This window comes from Psammomys obesus, unplaced genomic scaffold (assembly GCF_907164565.1).
Source record: "Psammomys obesus unplaced genomic scaffold, mPsaObe1.curated_primary_1811, whole genome shotgun sequence".
NCBI lineage: Eukaryota > Metazoa > Chordata > Mammalia > Rodentia > Muridae > Psammomys > Psammomys obesus.
This window is the reverse complement of record NW_026595981.1, coordinates 12240108-12263686: the sequence shown is the minus strand read 5'-3', so window position 1 is coordinate 12263686 and position 23579 is coordinate 12240108. Positions and strand designations below refer to the sequence as shown.

General features: G+C 42.1%; 1 protein-coding gene across 1 annotated transcript in view; it reads right to left on the bottom strand.

Moving 5' to 3' along the window:
- The window catches only part of Tex14 (testis expressed 14, intercellular bridge forming factor), a 100402-nt gene that overhangs the window by 30473 nt on the left and 46350 nt on the right, over positions 1-23579 (bottom strand). The window contains exons 7-16 of the mRNA XM_055620540.1: positions 22997-23110; positions 20942-21065; positions 19419-19597; positions 12807-12958; positions 10932-11122; positions 10058-10208; positions 7845-8758; positions 3883-3989; positions 1546-1628; positions 118-399 (exon numbers count right to left, since the gene is read on the bottom strand). Of these exons, the coding sequence (XP_055476515.1) occupies positions 118-399; positions 1546-1628; positions 3883-3989; positions 7845-8758; positions 10058-10208; positions 10932-11122; positions 12807-12958; positions 19419-19597; positions 20942-21065; positions 22997-23110 (2297 nt within the window). The remainder of the gene's footprint in view (positions 1-117; positions 400-1545; positions 1629-3882; positions 3990-7844; positions 8759-10057; positions 10209-10931; positions 11123-12806; positions 12959-19418; positions 19598-20941; positions 21066-22996; positions 23111-23579) is intronic.

Sequence of the window (23579 nt, the reverse complement as noted above, 5' to 3'; positions counted from 1 at the left end):
CAAGAATATTATACCAACAGAGGAGACAGGACCAAGCAAAGGGAATATTCTGGAAGTGCACATATTTTGAGAGCTGATAGACAGATCACTTAACCCAACTCCTCCAAGTGAACTTACTCGTGAAGCTCTGAAGGCCTGTCTGTCTGTTATGCTTGTTCTTGTCACAGACACTGTTGTCCACTTTGTCAAACTTCTTACTTCCTTGTGGCTCACCGTTTTCCCTTTGATTTTCTACAACGTGCTGCCATGCTGTGCTTTTGGGACCTCTAATTGGGGGCCGTGGCAAACGAATGCTCTCATTTTCAACCTTCCTCTCAAAAGGCAAACTACTCTGAGGACTCCAAGGAGGCACTAGGAGTTTCCCAGAAACTGCTTTCTCTGCCATCTCTTTTACTGCCACTGGGCACAAGAGAAAGGAGCATTTAAAACATCACTGCAAATAGCAGTAACAGAAGTTTTCAACCTTAAAAGATAAATTATTTTTAACCATATTGTAACAATAATTGTTCTGGTACAGTTTCATCATCCTTATCTTTCCTGCTTGCCTTTAAGGGGAGAGAATGATCGCTATGACAGACTATCAGAAACTCATATTATTACCCAAAACAATAGCCTATGCTGCTAAAATCTAGTAGCAAGCAGTAGAGAACTTGCATATGGAGCTTCTTGGTGACTTAATGAGAAAAACATCTGAAATTCCATGGTTTAGTCACCATCTGCCTAACCTTTCCTAACACTGAGGATACACACTAAGTAAGCCATAACAAAAAGGTATTACAGAATATGTGAGAGAAACATGGCATGTTTTTACATTTTAATAATATTTATGGGGTAAATATACTGTGTATTATTTTACTACGTTATACAATATACATCTATACAGATGACAGAACTATTTCCTACAATTTGAAATAGAAAAGCATCTTCCTTCTATACTGTGTAATTAGAAGAGCTGTGCTTTTATTATAGAATGGCCTTGTAGAAGAGAAATGTGTGTGTGAGGGGGAACAAGTGTTAGGACTCTGAACAATGAAACCTATGTATATCTTAGAGATTCCAAACAAGTGCTGGTGGTGTTGCTTGGCTGTAGAGTGCTTGTGCAGTATACAATGCCCGAGGTTCAGTCCCAGAACCATAAGACAAAACAAACAAAACTAATGATAACCAAGAATTAGAAAATTCCTTCCTCAGCTGTGCATGGTGGTGCATGCCTATAACCCAAACACTAATGGGAATTTAAGGCCAGCCTGAGCTACATAGTGAGATCCTGTCTCAAATAAATAAACAAGCAAACAAATAAATATTATCTTTGAAAAACAAGCCCATTGCCAGGCACAGTAGTGCATTCTGTAATCCCAGCACTCAGAAAGGCAGAGGCAGGTGGATCTCTGTGAGTTCAAGGCCAGCCTGGTATACAAAGCGAGTCCAGGACAGCCAAAGCTACACAGAGAAACCCTGTCTCGAAACAAAACAAAACAAAACAAAAAAAAAAAAACAAACAAAACCCCAAAAAGACTAAAAACAAACCCATGACTTCATACTCACTTTTCCATTTGAAACGTGCCTCTCTGTCATCCTCATTATTTCTTGACTTTGTATTACAGATTTTTGAAGACACAGAGTCCATACTGATCCTAAATTGCATCATTTAGGGTAGGAGTGAGGTAGATCAAATAAAATCTGTTCAAGTTCCTAACAGAATTCAAAGCTTCCCCCACCCCCACCCCGCCAGCCCACCCATAGTGCTCCCCACTGAGTCCTGGGGATGCAGTGACTCCTCCTTACCACCAGAGAGCACTATATGCCCTATCATCAGACTAAGGCCCTCTACCTGGCAGAGCCCAGTTGAGGACAGGGTGACCCCAGTCTCCATGAGGGTGCACTCATGGAGACTGATTCAGCTGAGCAACTCTTCGCTTGGATCCTTGACTTCCTAGACCTTTCCTGGCTAATAAATTAGAAGGCTGGACTACAAGATCTCTACATGTTTTTTTAAAATTAATTTCCAAATTCACAATTCGTGACTCTTGGGAGATTTCCAGAAGTAGAAGAAACTGACAATTTAAATAGTTTCATCTGACAGTCTCTGTCCTTTGCTGTTACCAACTCCACCTGCCCCAAGTGAGACAAATCACAAGTGACAGACAATTCATGCGAAAGTTCTGCTTCTGAATTTCTATCAAAGTTCTCTGGCGCCAACCACATCAGTGACAGCACAATAAGTAGGTCGTAAAACAAGGATTTTAAGGCACATATGACCTGAAGAACAGAGTTTCTCTGTTTGCTAGGACACCTGTTTTGCATTACTGAAATGTCAGTCTCTCTGGACCAAGCTTCTGTATCTGAAAATTAGAGCAACCTTCCTTCCTCTAAATATCCCACCATTACAGCCATTTTGCCAGTTATTAAAATAACTCCTCGAGGCTGGGCGTGGTGGCACAGGCACGGTAGGCAGACCTTTGTGAATTCCAGGCCAGCAGGACTACATGGTGAAACCCTGTAGAATAATATACAATACAAATAACAACACTTGTAACGATAAACAAAATAACTCTTCAAATGCTTGTGATCTGTGGCACACCTAGGAAATCCTTGTTGTTCAGAATGCACTACTACCCAACTGGACCAGAAAGGAGAGATCAGATCTGACCAGCTGCTTTCAAGAGCTTTTTATTAACAACTATTAAGAATCTTTAAAATGTTCAAAGCCTGTAACCTAATAACTCTGCTCCTGGGAATCTGCCCTAAATACTTAACCAAAAATATAGAAAAAAAAACCTGTATGTATATATGTATTTTAGAGAATATGTATATATGTTAGAGAATGTATGTATGTATGTATGTATGTATGTATGTATGCATGTATATGTATTTCTATATATGTATATATGCATTTTAGAGAATCTTACTACGTAGCCCAGGATGGCATCTACCCTGGTAGTGCTGAGATTACAGGCATGTGACATTATAACTTACTTCCAGCATCTTTTTAATATGTGTGAGTGTTTTGCCTGTACATATATCTGTGCACCACATGTGTGCCCAGTGCCTGCAGAGGCCAGAAGATGGCACTGGAGTCACAGACAGTTACGAGCTGCCATATGGTTGCTGGGAATTGAACTTGCTCTCTGTGATGAGAGCAGCCAGTGCTTTTTAACTACTGAGCCATTTCTCCAGCCCTCTTTTTTATTTTGTTTGGTTTTAGACAGGGTCTCGCTGTAGACCTGTCTGATCTGGAACTTACTATGTAGACCATGCTGGCTGTAAACGGCCTCTACCTCCAAAATGCTGGGATCTACACTCATGCCACCATGCTGTATTTTTGCATATTTTTATTACATTTTCATTAACTTGGGAAGCAGTGTAGTAGTGTGTGCACACATGGACACACACACATGGACACACACACAGACTAAGTGTAAAAGATCTGGAGGTGACTCAGTGGTTAAGAACCACTCTTGCAGAGCACCGAGGCTCAGTTCCCAGAAGCAACACAGTGTCTAAGGAACATCTTTAACTCCATTTCTAGGGAACCTAAGGGTACTGCACATGTGGTACACACACATACACAGGACAAAACACCCACATTCATAAAATAAAAATAAATATATTTAAAAATTAAATATAATCCAGAATGATGGCATAACCTTTAATCCTAAAATTTGGAAGACAGACAGGTAGAGCTTTGTTTGATAACAATCTGATCTACATTTTGCTTGTGATATCTCCTGTAAGTTTCCATTACAATCTATTTCTGCACTGTTTTTATTCATTATTCACAATCCATTTGTCACTTAACAGTTGAAGATCAGTAAGTGGTCTAAGGCATATAATATAAATATAAATAAATATAAATATAAAAAGCAGTAACTATTAACCCACCTTCTACTGTTTTGGTTTGTATTTCTTTCAAAACTCTCCTTTGTTTCTTGAGTGAATGGGATTTGTCCACCTGTGTTCTGCCTCCCAGGACCACAAAGAGTTGGCAGCTTAAAAAAAAAAACAAAAAAACAAAAAACAAAAAACCCACAAGTTTCAGTGTGCTTTGGGTGGGGAGAATTATTCTTTTCATCCTCATAGTGTATTTTCAAAATCATGTTTGCTAAGCCTATAAGAAATAAGACCAATTATGATTATTTTACTTTGCATGTTTCATACCTAATAACCTATTACCTAAAGGGGTTTTACTAAAAAATGTGGAGTCCAAGAACCCAGCCCAGACAGAGTTGCAAGTAGAAATTAATAGACAAAATAGAAATCAGAAACTTGAGCTCAGTTAAATAAAAAAGTCCTCTAATTCTGTTTCACCATCAAGAAAAAGAAAGTAATACCTATCAACAGAGTGCTCTTAAAATAAAATGTAATAGAAGTTACAATACTTTGGAAATAGTAAAACATAATAAAAGCCCCTGTCTTTCATTCAAGAGACACACTTATTTATCCCAACTTTTACTTCACTTTAACATACTTAGGTAATTATTATTTCCTAGCTTGTACCAACAAATCTGGAGGTTGGAATGGCATCAAGATGCGCAGAAATGAGAGAAAACACCTACAATGGAAGTAGGTCCGACCTACACAGTGAGTCCCTGGCCAGCCAGGGCTACATACTGACACCCTGTCTCAAAACCACTGAAATATGATGGGTTCTGTACGTCTGGCCAGCGTGCACAAAGCCCTCAGCCCAACCAGCAACCACATAAACTAGCCGTGGTTGTAGCGCCTGCTATAGTCACCGTGAGTGCAGTCGGCGTGAGGAGGCAGGACTTGAGGCCGGTCTGGGCTACACTAAGATCCTGTTTCAAAAGGGAAAGCCGGGCGAGTATGACAGCTCAGCAGATAAAGGCACTTGCCACCAGCCAGACAACCTGAGTTTGATTGCGGGGACCCACATGGTGGAAGGAGAGAATGGATCCCTATGAGCTGTTCTCTGACATTCACAAGTGTATCGTGGCATGCACAAGTACGCATGCACACACACACAAGTAATTTAAAAATTAACACCTTTAATTTTAAAAAATGTCAAAGGAATTTGTCAGAAAAAGTCTTGTTTTGTGACAATGCTAGAAAGCATGCTCATACAGAGTAAAAAATGACCCACATTGGGAGTGGTGGTGCAAACCTTCAACCTCAGTTGGAAAGCAGTGGCAAGAGGATCTCTGTGAGTCCAAGGCCTGTATACATAGAAAGTACTAAGGCTATATAGTGGGACCCTGTCTTAAAGCAAACAAAATAAAAAATAAGTAGCCTAGACCAGCCTGAAATCACAATCCTCTTACATCAGCCTCCCAGTGCTAGGATTTCAAGCATGCGCCAACACCCAGCTTCAAATTCTAATTTTCAATAGAAATAAACAAAACTGTGTGAATGTTTTGATTGATGGATGGACGGATGGATGGATGGATAGACAGATGGACAGCCCGAAAGGCAGACAGACAGACAGCTTGCCAGCCATAGAGTATGTATAGTGGCACATACTATCTCAGCTCTTGGAAGGCTACGGCAAGAGGATTTTTTTGTTGTTGTTGTTCAAGGACAACCTGGGATATATAAAGAGTTCTAGGCAAGTCTGAGCTATATAGTAAGACTCTCAAAAAGACAAAATGAAAACAAAAAGCCAGAGCTAGAGAGGTGGGTGGGGGAGGAAGGAGAGTAGCAAGCAGGTTAGACCTTAGCAAAAGTACAACAAGCTAATGGGCATGAGGCAGAGCAATCTGCCCTGACTAACCATAAAGATTACATTGTCAGTAGAGAAAAAAAAAGTATTGTGGATTTTTTTTTGTTTGTTTGTTTGTTTTTGTGAGACAAAGTCTCTCTGTGTAGTGTTGTCCTGGAACTCGCTCTGTAGACCAGGCTGGCCTTGAACTCATAGAGATCTACCTGTGTCTGCCTCCAAAGTGATAAATTAAAGGTGTGTGTGCCACTGCCCGGCTGTCAGAGAATTTTAACAATAAAAAATGGAATAGGGCTGGAGAAATGGCTCAGTAGTTAAGAGCACTGTCTGCTCTTCCAGAGGTCCTGAGTTCAATTCCCACATGGTGGCTCACAACCATCTACACCCTCTACTGCCCTCTTAGAGCACTAATATGCATAAAATAAATAAATAAATAAATAAATAAATAAATAAATAAATAAAATCTAAAACAAACAAACAAACAAACAAACAAAAAATGGAATAAAAGCTAGCCTAGCTAGTAATTCTGATATTTCAGAATAAAACCGTTTCTCCCAGTGGGAACAGACCTGACTACCCTACTACCCCATTTCTGGTAACACCTTAAGGCCTCAGGAAACGCCAGCCACTGAGTTTGAACTTCACACCCTGTAAGAGTATGGAGTTGGTCCATGCCTGGGGGGTCCTCCAGCTCTCAAGACGTATGACTCAAGAGGCACTCATCTCTCTGTGCATTCGCTCAAGCTTATGTATTCATTCATTCTCCTGCTTCAGTGATTGTTTATTAAGTGTCTTTGATGTTACCAGATGCTGGGTCACAGAATGAGACATACTTCAACTATGTCCTTAAAGGAACACAGAACCAGTCTGCAATCTCAACAGCTACAAGTAAAACTTCCAGGCCAGCTCCTAGGAGTCCTTGCTTATTTTTACTTAACTGTCTTCTTTGGAAAGCAGGTTCCTCACACCCTTGTGTTTAAGTTAAAACAAAAGTGTTTAAAAATGGATATAGTCTGGCTTATTCACCATTATATGCTAGGTTCTAATATAGTCTCTGACTTTATAAGTATTTGTTTTATTTACTTATTCTCTCTCTGTGCACATACACGAGTGCATCAGTCAGTGGTTATTCTCCTCAATCAATTTCTACCTTATTTTTAATTGTTTATATATGTATGTATGTATATACATATGTATTTAATGTGTATGGCTGCTTTGACTGTATGTATGTCTGTGTACCACTGATGTGCCTGGTGCCAAGAGGCCAAGATAGGGGTCTGAGCTCCTGGGACTGGAGTAACTGATAGTTGTGAGCTGCCATGTAGGTGCTGGAATTTGAACCTGGGTTCTCTGGAAGAGCAGCCAGTGCTCCTAACTGCTGAGTCATCTCTCTAGGCCTCTCCACCTTATTTTTTTTTTGAGGCAATATATGTCATTTGTCTCAACCTGAAACTCACATCTTCAGCTGAACTGGCCAGCAAGCTCCAGGGAGCCTCCTGTCTTTATCTCCCCAGCACTAGGATTACTGGCACATACTGACATGACTGAATTTTTTTTTTTTTTTTTTAATATGAGTTCCAGAGACCAAACTCAAATTCTCATGCCTGTCTGGTAGGCACTTTACCTGAGGAGCCATCTTCCCAGTTCCATATAAATATTTGTTAAATAACTTAACAAGCAACTTAGAGAATTTTTTTAAAGTGTGTGAGCCTGAGTGTATATATGTACAGAGGAAGGCACTGGATCCCCTGGAACTTAAGTTATGGGTGGTTGTAAGCTGACTTATGTGGGTGCTGGGGAATGAACCCAGGCCCTTTGCAAAAGTAGCAAGCACTCTTAAATACTGAGCCATACCGCCAGCCCCTAAAATGTGGATAAATACCTGTTCAAAATGCTTATACACTTTTGAACCATGTCAAATGCTAACAGAAATTTCAGATAGTTGAACCTAATACATTTGAATCTATAGAGACGGACCAAGGTTTTGTGCTTAGTTTGGAGTGGGGGTTAGAGAGAATCTCTACCATAGAATTTCATCATAGTGGCCTTATTTCCTAAATCAAGAGGACCTTGAGATGTCTGCATTTCTTTAGAGGCACTGCATATAGGTCACAGGGAATACTGGTTCCAGGACCCTGCTAAAGTAGCTCCTTCCTCCCACTTGATGTACCTGATTGTTTGGCTCTGACTGGTCCCCGCTGCTTTCTTCAGAAACTTGTGTGAAAGGCTTCCATCCACAGTCACTTCGTTTCTCAGACTTTTTGCCAAAATGTTCCTCTTGGAAGTCTCTCTCATTTCCTGGAGACCTTGCTAGGGTCAACCAATTGCCACCATTTTCTGACTGCTTGGGCTCTGATAATTGTATAACAGGAGGAATATAGGTCAAAGATGGAGGGCCCACAGGTAATACGAACTCGGCATTTGCAAACCTTAATGAAGCATCCCACAAACTCCTGCACTGATTGTCCAGCTCCTTCTGTGCCAACTCAAGTTCATTTATTTCCTGCTCAAGTTTCTTCAGCCACTCAGCATTCTGTTGCACCATTACCTGTGAAATCTTTAGATTCAGCACAATCTTACTGACGACCTCATCAGTCTTAGACCAGCTGCTCATTTTGCCCTTGGTTTCTCTGGTTGGCTCAGACAGGCTGAGTGAACTAAATGAGTCACTTTGCCAGTCCCCATCCTCAAAGGAAAGTTCTCTGTCAACTTCTGAAAAGCTTTGGTCCTCCTCACAAAAACAATGCAATTCTCTCTCCATCTTATCAAGCTCTTCTTCCAGGGATGGCAGTTCATCTACCTGGTTTGGTTTATCCCCCTCAGGAGATGAAGTAATCCCTGGGCATTCTTCCTCTTTGTCAATTCTCAGGTTCAGGAAGCCTGAGTAGATTTCATTGATTTCAAAGCTGCAGAGGCTGGCCTGACTTGGAATGGGGCTCCTGACACCTTCTGACAAGCATGAAGCAGGAGGAAAAGGAGCATCTGGGTTCTCAGGTTCCTGGGCTGAAGGACTTGAATCCAGGACCTGAGGAGCTGATGGTGTTTTGTCAGTGAGAGAGGAGTGACCTGTTGGTGACTGACTACCTGTTGGAAAAAATGGTAATTCCCAACTGATTAAACTGACAATAGAAGGTAAGCAGCCTTGGCAATTGTTCAAGGTGTACAACATGAGCTGGGTCAGGTGGAATATACATACCTTTAATTATAGCATCTGGGAGGCTAAGGCAGAAGGCTCTCAAGTTAGATGCAACTTTGAAGCCATTCTGAACCACATAGTGGGAGCCCATCTCAAATAACAAACACAACAATAATTTTTTAAAAGGCACAAAAACCATCTTTTATTTTTCCAACTCCCTTCTAAGAAGAGTAAGATCCTAACAAAAGACAAATAGGTACGTTCAACAGAGAATAAACATATGTTTCTTTCTGTTGTTGTTTGAGACAGGATCTCTCTCCCTACCCCTGGCTGTCCTGGAACTCATGATCTAATTATGTAGACCAGGCAGGCCTTAAACTCACACAGATCTGACTGCTTCTTCCTTTAGCCTCCCAAGTGCTAGGATTAAAGGCAGCTCAGGATAAAGGTTGTTTTTTGTTTGTTTGTTTTAGTTTTTCAAGACAGGGTTTCTCTGTGTAGTCTTGGACTTGAACTCACAGAGATCCACCTGCTTCAGCCTCTCAAAGTGCTGGGACTACAGGCATGAGCCACCACGCCAGCAAAAGTTATTTCTAACCTTAAGTTCCCATTTTGACACTGAATGAGATAGATATTTCAGGCTATTGAGGTCTAGTCCTAAGAATGTTCTAAGCTTCATTTATACTATTTTAAATGTGTTTAGCTGTCAGAGCATTCAAATTACAGGCCCCTGGAAACCAAGGACTATATTCATGGCTTCCTTTGTGCAAAAGCAAAAACAAAAACCAAAACAGAAAACAGGACTAGAAAAGTGGCTCATCAGTTATGAGCACTGGCTGTCTTCCAGAGGACCCAGGTTCAATTCCCAGCACCCACAACAGCAGCTCACAACAATATATAACTCCAGTTCCAGAGAATATGGCCACCTCTTCTAGATTCCATAGGCATCAGGTATAGACACTGGTGCTCAGAGATATATGCATCCAAAACACTCATAAAATAAAATCTCTCTTTAAAAAGCCACTGAGATGGCTCAGTAGGTAAAGGCACTTGCCATCAAGTCTGACAACCCAAGTTTGATTCCCAGGTCCCACATGGTGAATGGAGAAAACTGACTTCCACAAGCAGTCTTCTGATCTCCGCATGTGTGCTAACACATATACACAAAAATTTTAAATGTAAAACAAAACACCAAAATCATCCCACTGTTATCAAAGAAATGCTTAATCTGTGAATTCAAGTCATACCCATTTCTTTTAGCTCTCTGATGTCCAAGTCTGGAGTGTCTTTTTGATATTCTGAAGTTAGTTCTAGATAGACATTAACGTCAGGATGGGATTCATTTCTCTGTACTCTGGGGCTCTCTGTTGGCTGAGTTTTCTGAGCTCCAATAAACTCCTATAACAAAACATTGTCAAAGACACATTTTAAGTCATCCAAAATGCCATCTCTGTTTTTAGAAACTTACATATGTGTGTGTGTGTGTGTGTATATATACACACACACACATATATACACACACACATACACACATACATACGTACACACACACACATACACACATACATACGTACACACACACAAACATATATATACATATATACACTAATATATATACATATATATACTGACATCTATATCTATCAGTTACCTCTTTCTCTTATTAGACAGATTGGCTATTGGTCCTAATTAGCTAGTTTACTATTATTCTCATTCTGCCATTCTTTACTATACCCTACAAGTTCCCCAGCACCTCTCCTAAATTCTCTGATGTCACTAAGTTAAAACAGGCTTTTCTCAGCAACAGAATATAGTAAAGTGAAGCTTTCCAAAACTTTGGTGTTTTTTAAATTTTTTTTGAGACCCAGTCATAGTATGTGCTCCTACAGCAGCTTTGAACTCTTATAGTATGTGCTCCTACAGCAGCTCTCTATGAACTCTCTATGAAGTCCAGACTGATCTCAAACTCCTGATCCTACTTCAGCACACCCCATCCCCAACCCATGTGCCCGCATCCACAGGCATGTACCACTGTGTTCCATTCCAGAAGTTTTTAAAACTCTAGCTTCCTGATCTATAACTTGATGAATTAGATAGCCCAGAAACAATTTCAGAGCTTGCCTTCAGGTCATTCTTCAGAATATACCGAATGTCTTGTAGGTTCATTGTTCGGCTTTTCTGCTGGGCACTGATACCTGACTTAACAATACCATAGTAAGGTTCCGGAAGCCTGGCGTCAGCTTCTAAATAATTTCCCAAGGCTATGGTTTCTTTAACAATTGAGCCATCCAAGCCATTCCACGGTATGTTGTCTATAAGGAAAAACAGTAGGTAGAAATAACGCTGAGAGAAATATGAGAAAAGGAACGAGATTTTCCTCAGTGATGACACACCAGTAAGTTGCCTATGTTTCTGTAATAACCTCTTACCCATATTACATAACAGTAAAAAGGGGACTAGTTGAGAAGAAGAGTATGAATGAGGGGGTAAGAGTGGGTAATGTGGTGACTGAAAAGAGGGCTCAGCGGTTAAGAGCACCGGCTATTCTTCCAGAGGATTCCGGTTCACTTCCTAGCACCCACATGGCCGCTCACAACCATCAGTAACCTTAGTTCCAAGGGACATGATGCCCTCTTCTCAACTCTGCAGGCACCAGGCACACAAGTGGTGTGTAGATATGCATGCATACAAAACACCCATACACATAAAATTAAATTAAAAATAAAAGAGAGCAATGGGAGTGAATCTGACCAAAATATATTTTATACATGTAAAAAACTTCATTATGAAACTATTATATAATTAATATATACTAATAAAGCATTAAAATATAAACAGCATGTAAGAAGTAAAAAAAAGAAAAATAATAATAAATCAAAATTTGTGAAATAACTTTAGTCAAGATACTTGGACACTTTAAACATTACTTTCTTCCCACAGAGAAACTACTTGGTGGTCCAATTATGGACAAAGAGCCAATTTACCTATATACCAGGGAAATAGCTACCGGAGTTGGCAAAAAGTAGTGCCAGCATCCTGCACACATGGACATCCCTAGCAGACTGGGGACAAGGGAATGCTTGGGCATCAAGCTGAGTAGATCATAAATTCATCTCATGGAGTGTAGCTTTTCCTCTGGGATTGCAAACATCAAAAAGTCAGCTGTTCTGACCTATTCCCTAACCTGAATGTGATTTTACTCTGTTAGCATGTGACTATGCCTGTCTCTCTCTCTCTCAGGAATCCTTCTGTCTTCAGTTATGTGAGTACATGAAGTCATATTAAGTTCAAAGGGATTTCATTTCTTTCAAGAGATATTCTATGTACATCTATTAATCCCTCTGGGTATTCAGTTTCATGTTTACTCTTTAGAAGCCAACCTTCTCTCATTTGTAAGTTTTCAAAGGGGTACATCACAAAGAACCTTAAGTACCGACACAAACATTTAAATAAAGTTTGCGCAAATATTCAAATAAACTTTGCTCTGGAGGCTGGAAGTACAACTCAGTGATATAGCTCTTGTCCCAAGTTCAATCCCCAGCAATAGAGGGAATTTGTTTGTTTGTTTGTTTGTTTGTTTAATTATTTATTTGTTCATTCATTCATTCAACTTATGCTAAAGGCCTTATCACCATCGAGCAGATCTATGGGCTTTTCTGGGCTTAAATAGTTAAAGATTTCTGGGGAACTATCTTATGTCAATATGCACAAAGTTCCTTGAAGCCTGGTGTAGCAGTGTACACCTTTATTCCCAGCACTAGAGGCAGAGGCAGGTGGATCTTTGTAGGTTCGAAGCAGCCTGGTCTACATAGGAAGTTCCAGGACAGCCAGGGCTACATAAGACCCTATCTCAGACAGACAGACAAACAAACATAAAAGACCTTTCAAGATTTTTTTCTTAAGTTCTGAATTTTCATAAAACCAAGTAACTCCTGGGGTGAAATCTCTAAGCTAAAATAAGGACGCTGATAATGCTTTACTGTGCTCCTGGATCACCTGTTAAGATCTCTTGTATGATCATGGAAAAGCTGTAGATGTCTGACTTCACTGTGGCTGCCTTCTGTAAGATCACTTCTGGTGCAGCCCAGTTGTACAGCTGGGTGGGGAGGGGCACTCGAGTCATGTCTCTCTGCATACCGCTGTCCTGGCTACGGAAGGAAACACAAGGCAGAGTTTCTTTTAAGGAGTCATGATCACCACAAAGTGCACTTAAATATTTCCTGTTAATCATCTCCGGGAGCTTCTGAAAATGCAGCTCTACACTGAGCTGATATACACTGCCTTGGAGCTCTGCTAATGCCCACAGCTCCTTCCCACTCCTGCTTGCAAGTTTAAGACCAGCCTGGTACACAGAATACCATGTCTCAAAAAAAGAAAAAAGGAAAAAAAAAGTTCTTTGCTGGTTTGGCATAAGCATAGATATTAGAAGATATGATGAGGCCTCTCAGACTAAAGTTTCTATCAGTGGAAGTATTTTAATTAAATCTTTGAGAATTTTGTACAATCCTATGTATTTTTTATCGTATTTACCCACCCTTCCCAATTCCTACCAGATCCATCTCCACACCTCCCTACTTGCTCAGTACAGCCTTTGACAGAGAGCAGTGAGGTCAGGAAACCATGAATTTTAAAAAATCTGATCCAGGCCTTTAATCTGTATTGCTAAATGGTAAAGTGGGCCCTTGTGTATTGTGCTATGCACACAAATTTTATATATAGGTATATGTTTAATGTATGAATTCGGAATATTTGTCATATTATTAAATTAACAAATTACATCAGTATCACAAAAAAGTCAAAGTTTTGGTTATGGTTTTATGGGAATGCTGGGAATCAAACACAGACCCTCATGCATGCTAGACAAGTGCTCCTCCTTAGCTATCCCTACAAAGGCAATGGGTATTCCATTATCTGTAATATATTCTGAGAAACTGTCATGCCTCAAGCTGGGCACTCCTTCAAAGGAACCTAGGGCCTCTTTGGCTCTAGCAAAGGCCAAGTCAGAATTCAAATCCTTTTTCTTATTTATTCTCCCTTTCTTCTCTTACAGTCTTTCTTCTTTCTCTCTTAAAGTGAGATGGAAGGGCTTGGATCTAGCTCAAGTGCTCACTCACTGTATGAGAGAGAGGCCCTGTGTTCCCTGCCAGCACGGAAAAGGGCAGAGTGGTGCTGAGGATGAGAGACTACTTTGGCTGTCACTGTAGGGCAGTTAAGTGTTCTGGGATTCAGTTAAATTTGAACTGAATCCTGTAAATTAAATTGGGTGTAACTATGTGACACCACCTGCAGCGTCAAGCAGTACCCTGCTTTAAAGATTCAACTGAGGAACTTGGAGTAGAAAACCGCTGCTGTGTTGCTTTTACGCCAGGAGATGCAGTATTACCATTAGTATGAATGTCAAACAAACGAATGTGCCCAAGTAGAGTGTTATCCAAAATAAGCGAACAACTAAAAGCTATTTGGACTCATGGGTTATCAACTTACATTACAAAGAAAGGTATACTGTTGTGGCTATGATGACTGGCTGATTGCCATTTCTGTCTCAAGTTCCATTCTGAGGTCAGCAAGCCCAAATGAGATTGCCTACATGTCTACCATGCTCAGTCTCTCATGAACCCTAGCTAATGCTCACCATTCTTTCCTTCCCTTCACTCCAACCCCAGCCCAGGCAGCTGTTAACACCAGCTCCTCAGTGCAATCCACTTTTTTGTACTGTTGCTCCCTGCCTCCATCCGGTGTCTCCTAGCTGGTCTTCCTGCATTCAACTTCCAGTCCACTATGCCTGTGACCTAGGAGCATTTTCTACCCCCACCCCCGCCCCCTGGCTCTACTTCAGTTGCACCCCTAACAAACTGGCTGGGTCACTGGACAGCATCCCCTCATCCCTCTGGACCTTGAGTTGGGCTGAGGCTGTGCTTAGTGGTACAGCATTTGCCTAGCATATGTGAAACTCTGAGACTGGTCCCCAGCACCATAATTTAAAAAGAAGTGGGGGGAGTTAGGAAACATGATTCCTATTTCTATGGAAGCACAAAACCAGACTAAACTGTTATGCTGTCTTCTCAACAGCAGATGGCACTCCTGACAATTGGTGTCATTTCTCTCAGCCTTTAAAGCCTCTGATAGTATTATCAAGCAGAAAGTTCAAAAGGTGAGATGCTTTGGGGGTAATCATTTTTTTTTTAATGTTTATTTATTATTTAAACAATCTTCTGCCCAGAAGAGGGCACCCGATCTCATTATAGATAGTTATGAGCCACCATGTGGTTGCTGGGACTTGAACTCAGAACCTCTGGAAGAACAGCCAGTGCTCTTAACCTCTGAGCCATCTCTCCAGACCCAATGCTTTGGATTATAGAGGCAAAGTAGTTAACCCTGATTTTGTTCCATTAAGTGTTCCTTTCATCTATATCCATCCAATCATGCAGCAAATACTGAGTGAACACAACTGTCCTGGCTATTTTATTGTCAATGTGACATAAGCTAAGTCATCTGAGAAGAAATCTAAATTGAGAAAATGCCTCCATAAGATTGGCCTGTGGGCAAGCCTGTGGTACATTTTCTTGGTTGATGACTGATGTAGGAAGACCAAGCTCACTGTGGATGGTGCCACAGCTGGGCCAGTGGTCCTGGGTGCTGTAAGAACACCAGTGCCTCCTTCCTAACTGAATGGGGCTTTGTACTCTCATTTATATAAATCCACAAGCCAATACAGCTCAAGGTAATGAATCTCCCACGTTACCATAGATAGAAGCCCATGGCAAGCTTAAAAGCACTTCTGTTCTTATCCCCCTAGCAGTGGGACTGGAAACGACAGCTGGTGTGGGCCTGGGATTAGAAAAACAGCATCTTTAGAAAAACAATGTAATGATCTATCTGTCTAACCAAGCAATTAAGGATAGGGGACAGATAGGTGAAGCAGGAGAAACAATACAGGACCAAGTGGATTCCCTTGCAGGAGCCATCCTTCTGAAGAGGCCTAAATCGGTAACAGCAGAGGAGGGAGGACTTGCACATTCTTAAACAAAGAATGCTGCTATTGTGCTAATAAATTAAGAATAGTCAAAGATACAACAATTAAACAGCTAAAAGCAAACAGACAAAAGAAGAAAAGCACACTAAAAATCTCCTGAGACTCCTGAACTATCTACTGGAACTGGAATTTGGGGCTGATTCCTTTAACAGGCTCTTTCTTCGTAATCATTTTGAACCCGTTATTTAGACCTTACACCCTAAACTACTGACTCCAGTTCATTACCTCCTTTTATAAAAGCTATAAAGTTACAATGGTGTTGACTTCTAAGCCTACCTAATAAGTACACGGCAGTTCATCCTGGATGCCTGGCTCTTAATGAAGCAGAATTCTAAAACTGGAGCCTTGTATGAAATTAATCATATCCAAAAGCAGGGAGTGAAGAAGAAAGGAAAACTAGTAACCTTTAATATTAACTACAAGGTTACACTGGAATAAGAAACCATCTCTAACCTTTGACAACAGAGCTGACCCTGACTTATGTTTTGTGAACCTGCTTGCCCCTTCCTCTTCTCTAGAAAATGTTCATCTCCCTTAAGAAGTGACCACGACCAGTAGTGAAGAGTTTAAGTTAGCCAGAATATAACTCCATTTTGAAATAAAGATTTTGACTGGGAACTGAATTCAGGTACCAGGAAATATCACAGAATGTACACCTGGCAGAAAACAAAGTTAACTCTCCTAGCAACAGCCTCCAGGAAATATAACAGAATAAATGCTTCATAGAAAATAGAGACAAACTCCCTGGCAATAATCAATGGGAATCAGTTGAGAATCGGGTGGGAAAATTCTCCCCAATGTTTCAGATGTGGTTTAGAAAAATAGCCATTGTGATTGTGTGCCTCAGAAAAGGTCACCCCACCCTGCTAAACTTCACCCAATTCTGTAACGCCAAGACTTGTGCCCCCCGCTTGCTGCCATGGAAACCCCCTGCTCACAGACTTTCCCTTTAAAAATCCTGTTCACTCAGAGCTCAGGGTCCCACTTCTCTACTGCTGCGTCAGAGAGACTTGGGTCCTGAGTTTGATCGCTCTCGTAATAAAGCTCTCTTGCAATTGCATCGAGTCCTCTCCTGGTGGTCTCTGAGGGTCCCATGAACTTGGCAGAACAGTATCTGCTTAGACAGTATGAGTCCTGTTTGCTAAAAATAAGACTGCCTTAACTAGAAACCTGCATATTTTAGCTTTTGTAAAACTTGCTTAGCTCTGGAGGATATTCTCCTTCGGATGGAGATAAAAAGATTTCACTAATTAATGGTCACAAGATGATGACAAGGCCTAGCTTTATTATAAACCATGAAAAATTTCTGATGGGCTAGGCCTCTTTTAACAATAGCAACAGAATACAGCTTTGAAGGTTAAGGGCCCTAACCTCTATATAATCTCAGTTCTGGGAATCTAGAGACAAGAGGACCCCTAGGGAAGAGAGCAACTGAAGACAACCAATGTTGATCTCTAGTCTCCTCATAAATGTGCACACACATACACAAACAAGTGTTTTAAAAATTAGATCTGGGCATGTCTATAATCCCAATACTCTCAGGGAAAGAGACAGGAATATTGCCACAAATTTGAGGCCAGCCAACTCTACACAATGAGCTCCAGGCCAACTAGAGCTACATAGCAAGATTGGGGGGGGGGGGGAGCGTGGGAGAGACCAAAAAGGGTGGGGCTAAGAGATGGCTCAGTGGTTAAAAGCACATACTGCTCTTACAGAAGACCCAAGTCCAGTTCCTAGCACCCATGTTGGGTTGTTCAGAACCATCTATAACTACAGATCCAAGGAGATCTGATACCAGCGTCCTCTTCCAGCAGCGGCACACATGTGCACATACACATGTACACATGCACAGATACACATACATATACTTTAAGAATATTTTTAGAAAGAAAAGACAAGGGTGGTGAAATAAGTATATACAAGGTATACTAGATATGGTAGATATGCTGAGCAGTGAAGACTGAAAGTGAGTTCAAATGACCAGAAAGTGTCAAGAATAGTAAGCAAATGCCCATAATCCCAGCACTTGAGAGGCAGAGCTCAAGGCCATTCTTGGCTATTTAAAGTGTATAAGGCTAGCCTGGGATATTTGACACTCTGTGGGTAAAGGTGACAGTGCAATGTTATCAGAGCCCCTCCTGGGAGGTGAGAACATTTTGGGGTTACTTCCATACTCCCCCAAAAATTGCCTGAACCTATTCTTGCAGGCAAGGAGCCCTTGAAAGGCTGTGTGTTTCCGTGTGTGTGTGCATGTGGTGGGATCAAAGGACAACTTTTATAAACAGGTGGTGGTGGTGGTGCACACCTTTAATCCTGGCACTAGGAAGTCAGAGGCAAGCAGATCTCTTGAGCTGAAGGCCAACAGGGTCTACAGAGTGAGTTCCAGGATAACCAAGGCTCTGGTCCCAACCCAGTAGGAAACTAAGCCCAATTACCAGTGTTTGAACAAGGAACTCATGTTTTAAGTGTTTCTCCATGTGCTTGAGTCCCTTGAGGGCAGAGTGTGCCCAGCAGAAGATACAGTCCAGAAGGCTCACTGGTGCCCCTTACCTCTTCTAGAGCCAAGGCACCTTTCTGAGGCTCTATTCAATAAGAAGCTAACTGCTTCAGGGCAAAGTGGTAAGCTGTGATGTACCCAGCTCAGGTTATTCCCAAACCTTACTATGTACTCTCTCTTGTTTTCTTTATTCCCTGCCTAACAATGAAAAGAATGCAGTGGGCAACTGAGGCCTTAGGGGTGGCTGGCCACTAATGGGAGACATGTGTAACAAGACCCCTTCCAACACACAGGACAGAATACAGAGTAAGAACATACAACTCAGCCCAGCATGGTAGTGCACACCTTCAATCCCAGCCCTTGGGAAGCAGAGGCAGGAGGATCTCTGAGTTCAAGGCCAGCCTGGTCTACAAAACACAGTGAGTCCCAGGACAGCCAGGGCTACATAGAAAAATCCTATCTCAAAAAAAATTATATTTATATTTCTGTGCTGATGGACAAGTTTTCCCACCAACTATGAGTCCTGAACAGTCCTGTTGGGCTAAGTGGAAAATTTTTAGAGTGGATGGATAGAGGCTTTGATATACATTGGTTCACGTGAATGTTACAGGTTTATGAAAATGAGACTACCCTAAGCAGAAGTAACTTCCAAGCCAGTGTGGCAACACACACTTGTAACAGCTCCTGAGAAGCTGAGGAAAGAGAACAGTGAATTCAAGTCCACCTAGACTCCTTCATAAGTCTGAGGCCAGACTGAGCTATATACAATACTCCATCTTGGGGGGCGGTGTGGGAAAGGGACTGGTGAGAGGCCTCAGTGGTAAAGGGTCCTGACAGCAAGCCTGACGGCCTGAATTTGATTCTCAGGACCCACATGGTAGAAGGAAAGTTGCCTCCCACTACCCCCCCCCCCCCTACACACAGTGTACAACAAGAGTCTATCTACAGCCTTGGCAAACAGAGCTAGGCATTTGGGAAATCTCTTTATGAGTCCTGAACAGATAGATTTCAACACTGTAACCAAGCTCCCCCAGGGAGTGCCTCTTAGGAAAGACACTACGATGCAGGCTCTACCTACCTCTCCATCATGTATTCCAGGTTGGTCAGCCTTGCCTCTCCTGCAGAGACGATGTGCACGGCATAGGAGCTGAGGGAGCGATGGACAAACCCGCGGGAATGCAGGTATATCAAGGCATCAGCAATCTGGAGCAGCAAGTGCACAATCACTTCCATGTGCAACACTGGGAACTGGGACCGCTGCAAGCAAAAGAGAAAGTCCCAAAAACAAAGGAAAAGACCTCCTTGTGCCATTTCCAAATTGTTTTCACTTAATTCTCACGGCTTCCTGGTATTCTCGTTTAGCAGACAAGGAGCCCAAATGTCAGTGAGGATAAGTGACTATACTTCCACTGATCCAGGCCCCAGCTCCTTTCCTACAGGTGATCTGCTTTATATCATGAAAAATTGGAAGAACATACTCTAGACTTGGTATGTGCATTCCAGGTTAATGTGTAGAAACTGCCAGGAAGGTCCTTTCTTTCCCACCAGTAAAGAATTGAGGAGAAACACTCTCTGGAGGGTCTCTCTTCACTCCCAGCCAGGGTATTTAGAATAGGGGGTCAGAGAGGAAGAGCTCCTAGAATCCATATCGCAGCCCAAAGAACACTTAGCCACAAGACCTGTCAGTCATAGAAGAGTCCTTCATTACAAGGAAATCTGAGAAGGAAGTGGTGAGCCATCTATATAAGTAAACCAGTATAGAACACAAGTGAAATGTAAGGGAAAGGGCCTGTGGCCAAGGGCTCAGCTAGAATTGCACCAATATATTTCTGTTGAGCTATTAAAGGGCTGATTTAATAATAAATTAATTAACTAATTATTTTTAAAAAAAAAAAAAAAAAAAGGAGCAGGACTGAGAGGCCAGGAATTGTGTACCAGCAATCCCAGCACTTAGGTGGCTGAGAAGTAGGAAGGTGTTGAACTTGAGGCTAGTTAATCTGGGTTACACAGTTAAAGCTTATCTCAAAATGAAACAAGGCCAACTAAATGGAGCAGCAGGTAAAGCGGGTGTGATGTCTCATGATCTACGATGAACTGAGCTTAATTCCCCAGAACTCACAGAAAGAACCAGAGTAACGCTCTAATCTCCACATGCGTATGCGCGCGCGCGCGCACACACACACACACACAGAGAGAGAGAGAGAGAGAGAGAGAGAGAGAGAGAGAGAGAAATTCGTTTAATGAAAGAAGGAAGATTGTATTAGGGCCAGTGAGATGGCTTGCTGCCAAGCCTGGTGACCTGAGTTCCATCCCTGAAACCCACAGTGGAAGGAGAACTCTCCTTCCAACAAGCTGTCCTCTGACATTTGGGGTAGTGCACAGACAGACACATGAATCAGTCAAGAAAGCAAGGAAGCAATGTAAAAAACTTAAATCACATAGCTCCAACACATGCGTATCAGTCTTACCCAGCATGTTACGCAGTACAGGAAAAGGATTTACAGGGTTACCTTCCAAATGGGGACTCTGAAAGGACAGCAGGGAAGAGGGCACAGAGAATAGGATGGACATCTGGGAGAAATCTATAGAATGACCATTTACTCGTTCATGGAGGACGCTGAACAGTGTGCCGACTGTGATACGTTCATAAACCAGGCGGATTTCCTTTAGGTCCCGGGACAAACACACAGCCATCAGCTGCAGCAGGTTAGGATGCCGCAGATTGCTACAAAAGAGAAAAATCTTCAGAAGGCACAGGCATAGAAGAGCATGATAAAAACACAGGCTATATTCCTTCTTTTACATCATTTGAACACATTCTAAATAAATCCCATTTATAGTCAGGCATGGCAGTGCAGCTGATAATCCCAGTAACTGGGAGATGGAGGCAGGAAGAGGTTCAAGCTCAAGGTTACCCTCTCCTACACAGTGAGCTCAAGGGCAGCCTGGGCTACATGAGCTCTTATCTCAATAACAAACAACAAATAGAAAAACAAAAGCCAAAATACAATTTATATATAGCATTTTTCTTAGAAAATAAGATGGGTTCTGGAAGGGGAGACATCTGTTGAAAGAAGATGAAGGTAGCTCAGTGGTTAAGAGCACAGGCTGTTCTTTCAGAGGACCAGGGTTTAATTCCCAGCACGCACATGACAGCTTACATCTGTCCATAACTCCAGTTCCAAGGCTCCTGATGGACACCCTCACACATGTTGACATACATGACAACAAAAACACCAATGAACATAAAATTATAAATTACATATTTTTATCAATGGCAATAATAACAATGCTGACAAAACCTACAAAATACTGTGTGCTAGCTAGTCTTATGTCAACTTGACACAAAAGCTAGAATTATCTGAAAGAAGAGAACTTCAACTGAGAAGACAATGTCTCCATAAGATTAGACTGTAATGCATTTTTTTTTTTGAGGCAGGGTTTCTCTGTGTAGCCTTGGTTTTCCTGGACTCACTTTGTAGACCAGGCTGGCCTAGAACTCATAGCGATCTGCCTGCCTCTGCTTGGCAAAGTGCTGGAATTAAAGGTGTGTACCACTGTGCCTGGCTAGGCTTTTTCTTAACTAATGATTGATGGGGGAGGGCCCAGCCAATTGGGCATCATTCCATGCCTGGGCTAGTGGTCCTGGGTGCTCAAAGAGGGCTGAGCAAGTCAGCGGAAGCGAGCCAGTAAGCAGCACCCTCCATGACCTCTGCATCAGCCTCTGTCTCCAGGTTCTTGCCCTGTTGATGTCCTGTCCTGACTTCCTTCAACGATGAACAGCAATATGGAAATATAAGCCAAATAAACCCTTTCTTTCCCAAACTTGTTTGGTCATGGTGTTTGTCACAGCAATAGAAACCCGAACTAGGACACTCTGCATCATCATCACAGAAATGCACCCTCCTACTCACTTTAGAAAAGAAGTAACCAATTAAAACAGGGATGTAGCTCAACGGTAGAGAGCTTTCCAAGAAAGGAGGCAGATATCAAGGAAATGTGTCCGAAGTCACATACCTACTCAGCCTCGTGTCAAAGCACATGCCATGCCTACCTATATGTCTTTTCAGATTGTGTCAGCCATTCAGAGCAGCTTCTTCAAGAGTAAGGGTTTTGCCTGCCTAATGACACCTCCTACAGGGCTGAGTGACCTCTTCAGGAACTAGCTCAATCCATTTCAGCTCCTTGGTGGCCCTGGTATGAAATCATGAACCCAGTGTCTGACTCACCAAGACCTAAATGACATGAACCTCAGAAAGTCTTGGGAACTGAGACTCATGGAAATATCCTTAGTAGTGGAGCTGTGGTTCGCAGATACCTGACCTCATGGGCTGCTATGTTCTATAAAAGCAGGGCAGTCACTTGCTCTCCAGATGGGTACACGGTCCCAAATGGAGGCCCCAGAAAAAAATGTTGGTCCTGAAGGCCTATCCACACAAAGACATGAGTTACAGGACAGATATCGGAACTGAGGCCCTTACCATCACAATCCATACTCCTCAGACTATTCACTAATCCCTTTGTTCCTTCAACAGCTTTTAGAAGTCAACCAAGTCCAGCACTCAGGACATGCTGAAACTAGGTGAGATAGGTGTACCGCAGCTGGATCTCTATCAACTTGGCCCTGCAGTGGGTCTTGTTCTTACTTCTCCTTACCTGCTGTGCTCCTGCTCAACAATCAGCAAGTCAGACAACCTTAGTCTGCTACAGTTAGGATGGCTGGGAAGGTTCAGCTCCTTCACCGTGACTCGGCTCCTGTTCCACACAAGGCTGAAAGAGCAGAAAAGAGTGAAAGGAGAGGGGCTGAGTGGCCACTGCTTCAGTGAACCAGTCTTCCTCCTACAGATCTGGAAAACTAGTTCACACAGAATCTCGGCTTCCCCTTAAGATTGGATCCTCCTTCCTACCACCTCCAGGTTCAAAAGAGAATTATGTGAGGAGGCAAAAGTCACATAAGGATCCAAGGAAGCAAGTAATTTGATAAGGTTTTTGTGTTAGACAGCAGTGTGGCAAATGGATAGTGCTGTGGAGATCCAAAGACAAGAGAATAGTTAAGAAGCCATAAGAATGGACAGGAGCCATAGTGATGGGACAGATGTACAACCTGACAACAAACGCACAGCACAGGCAGAAAAACAAGAGGGCAAAGGGGCCTTGTGGACCCAGCAGAGGCTTCTTAGATGCATGTTTCTTTGAAGAAGGAAAGAAGCATCCAAGGCCTAAAAGCCAGGACATCCTA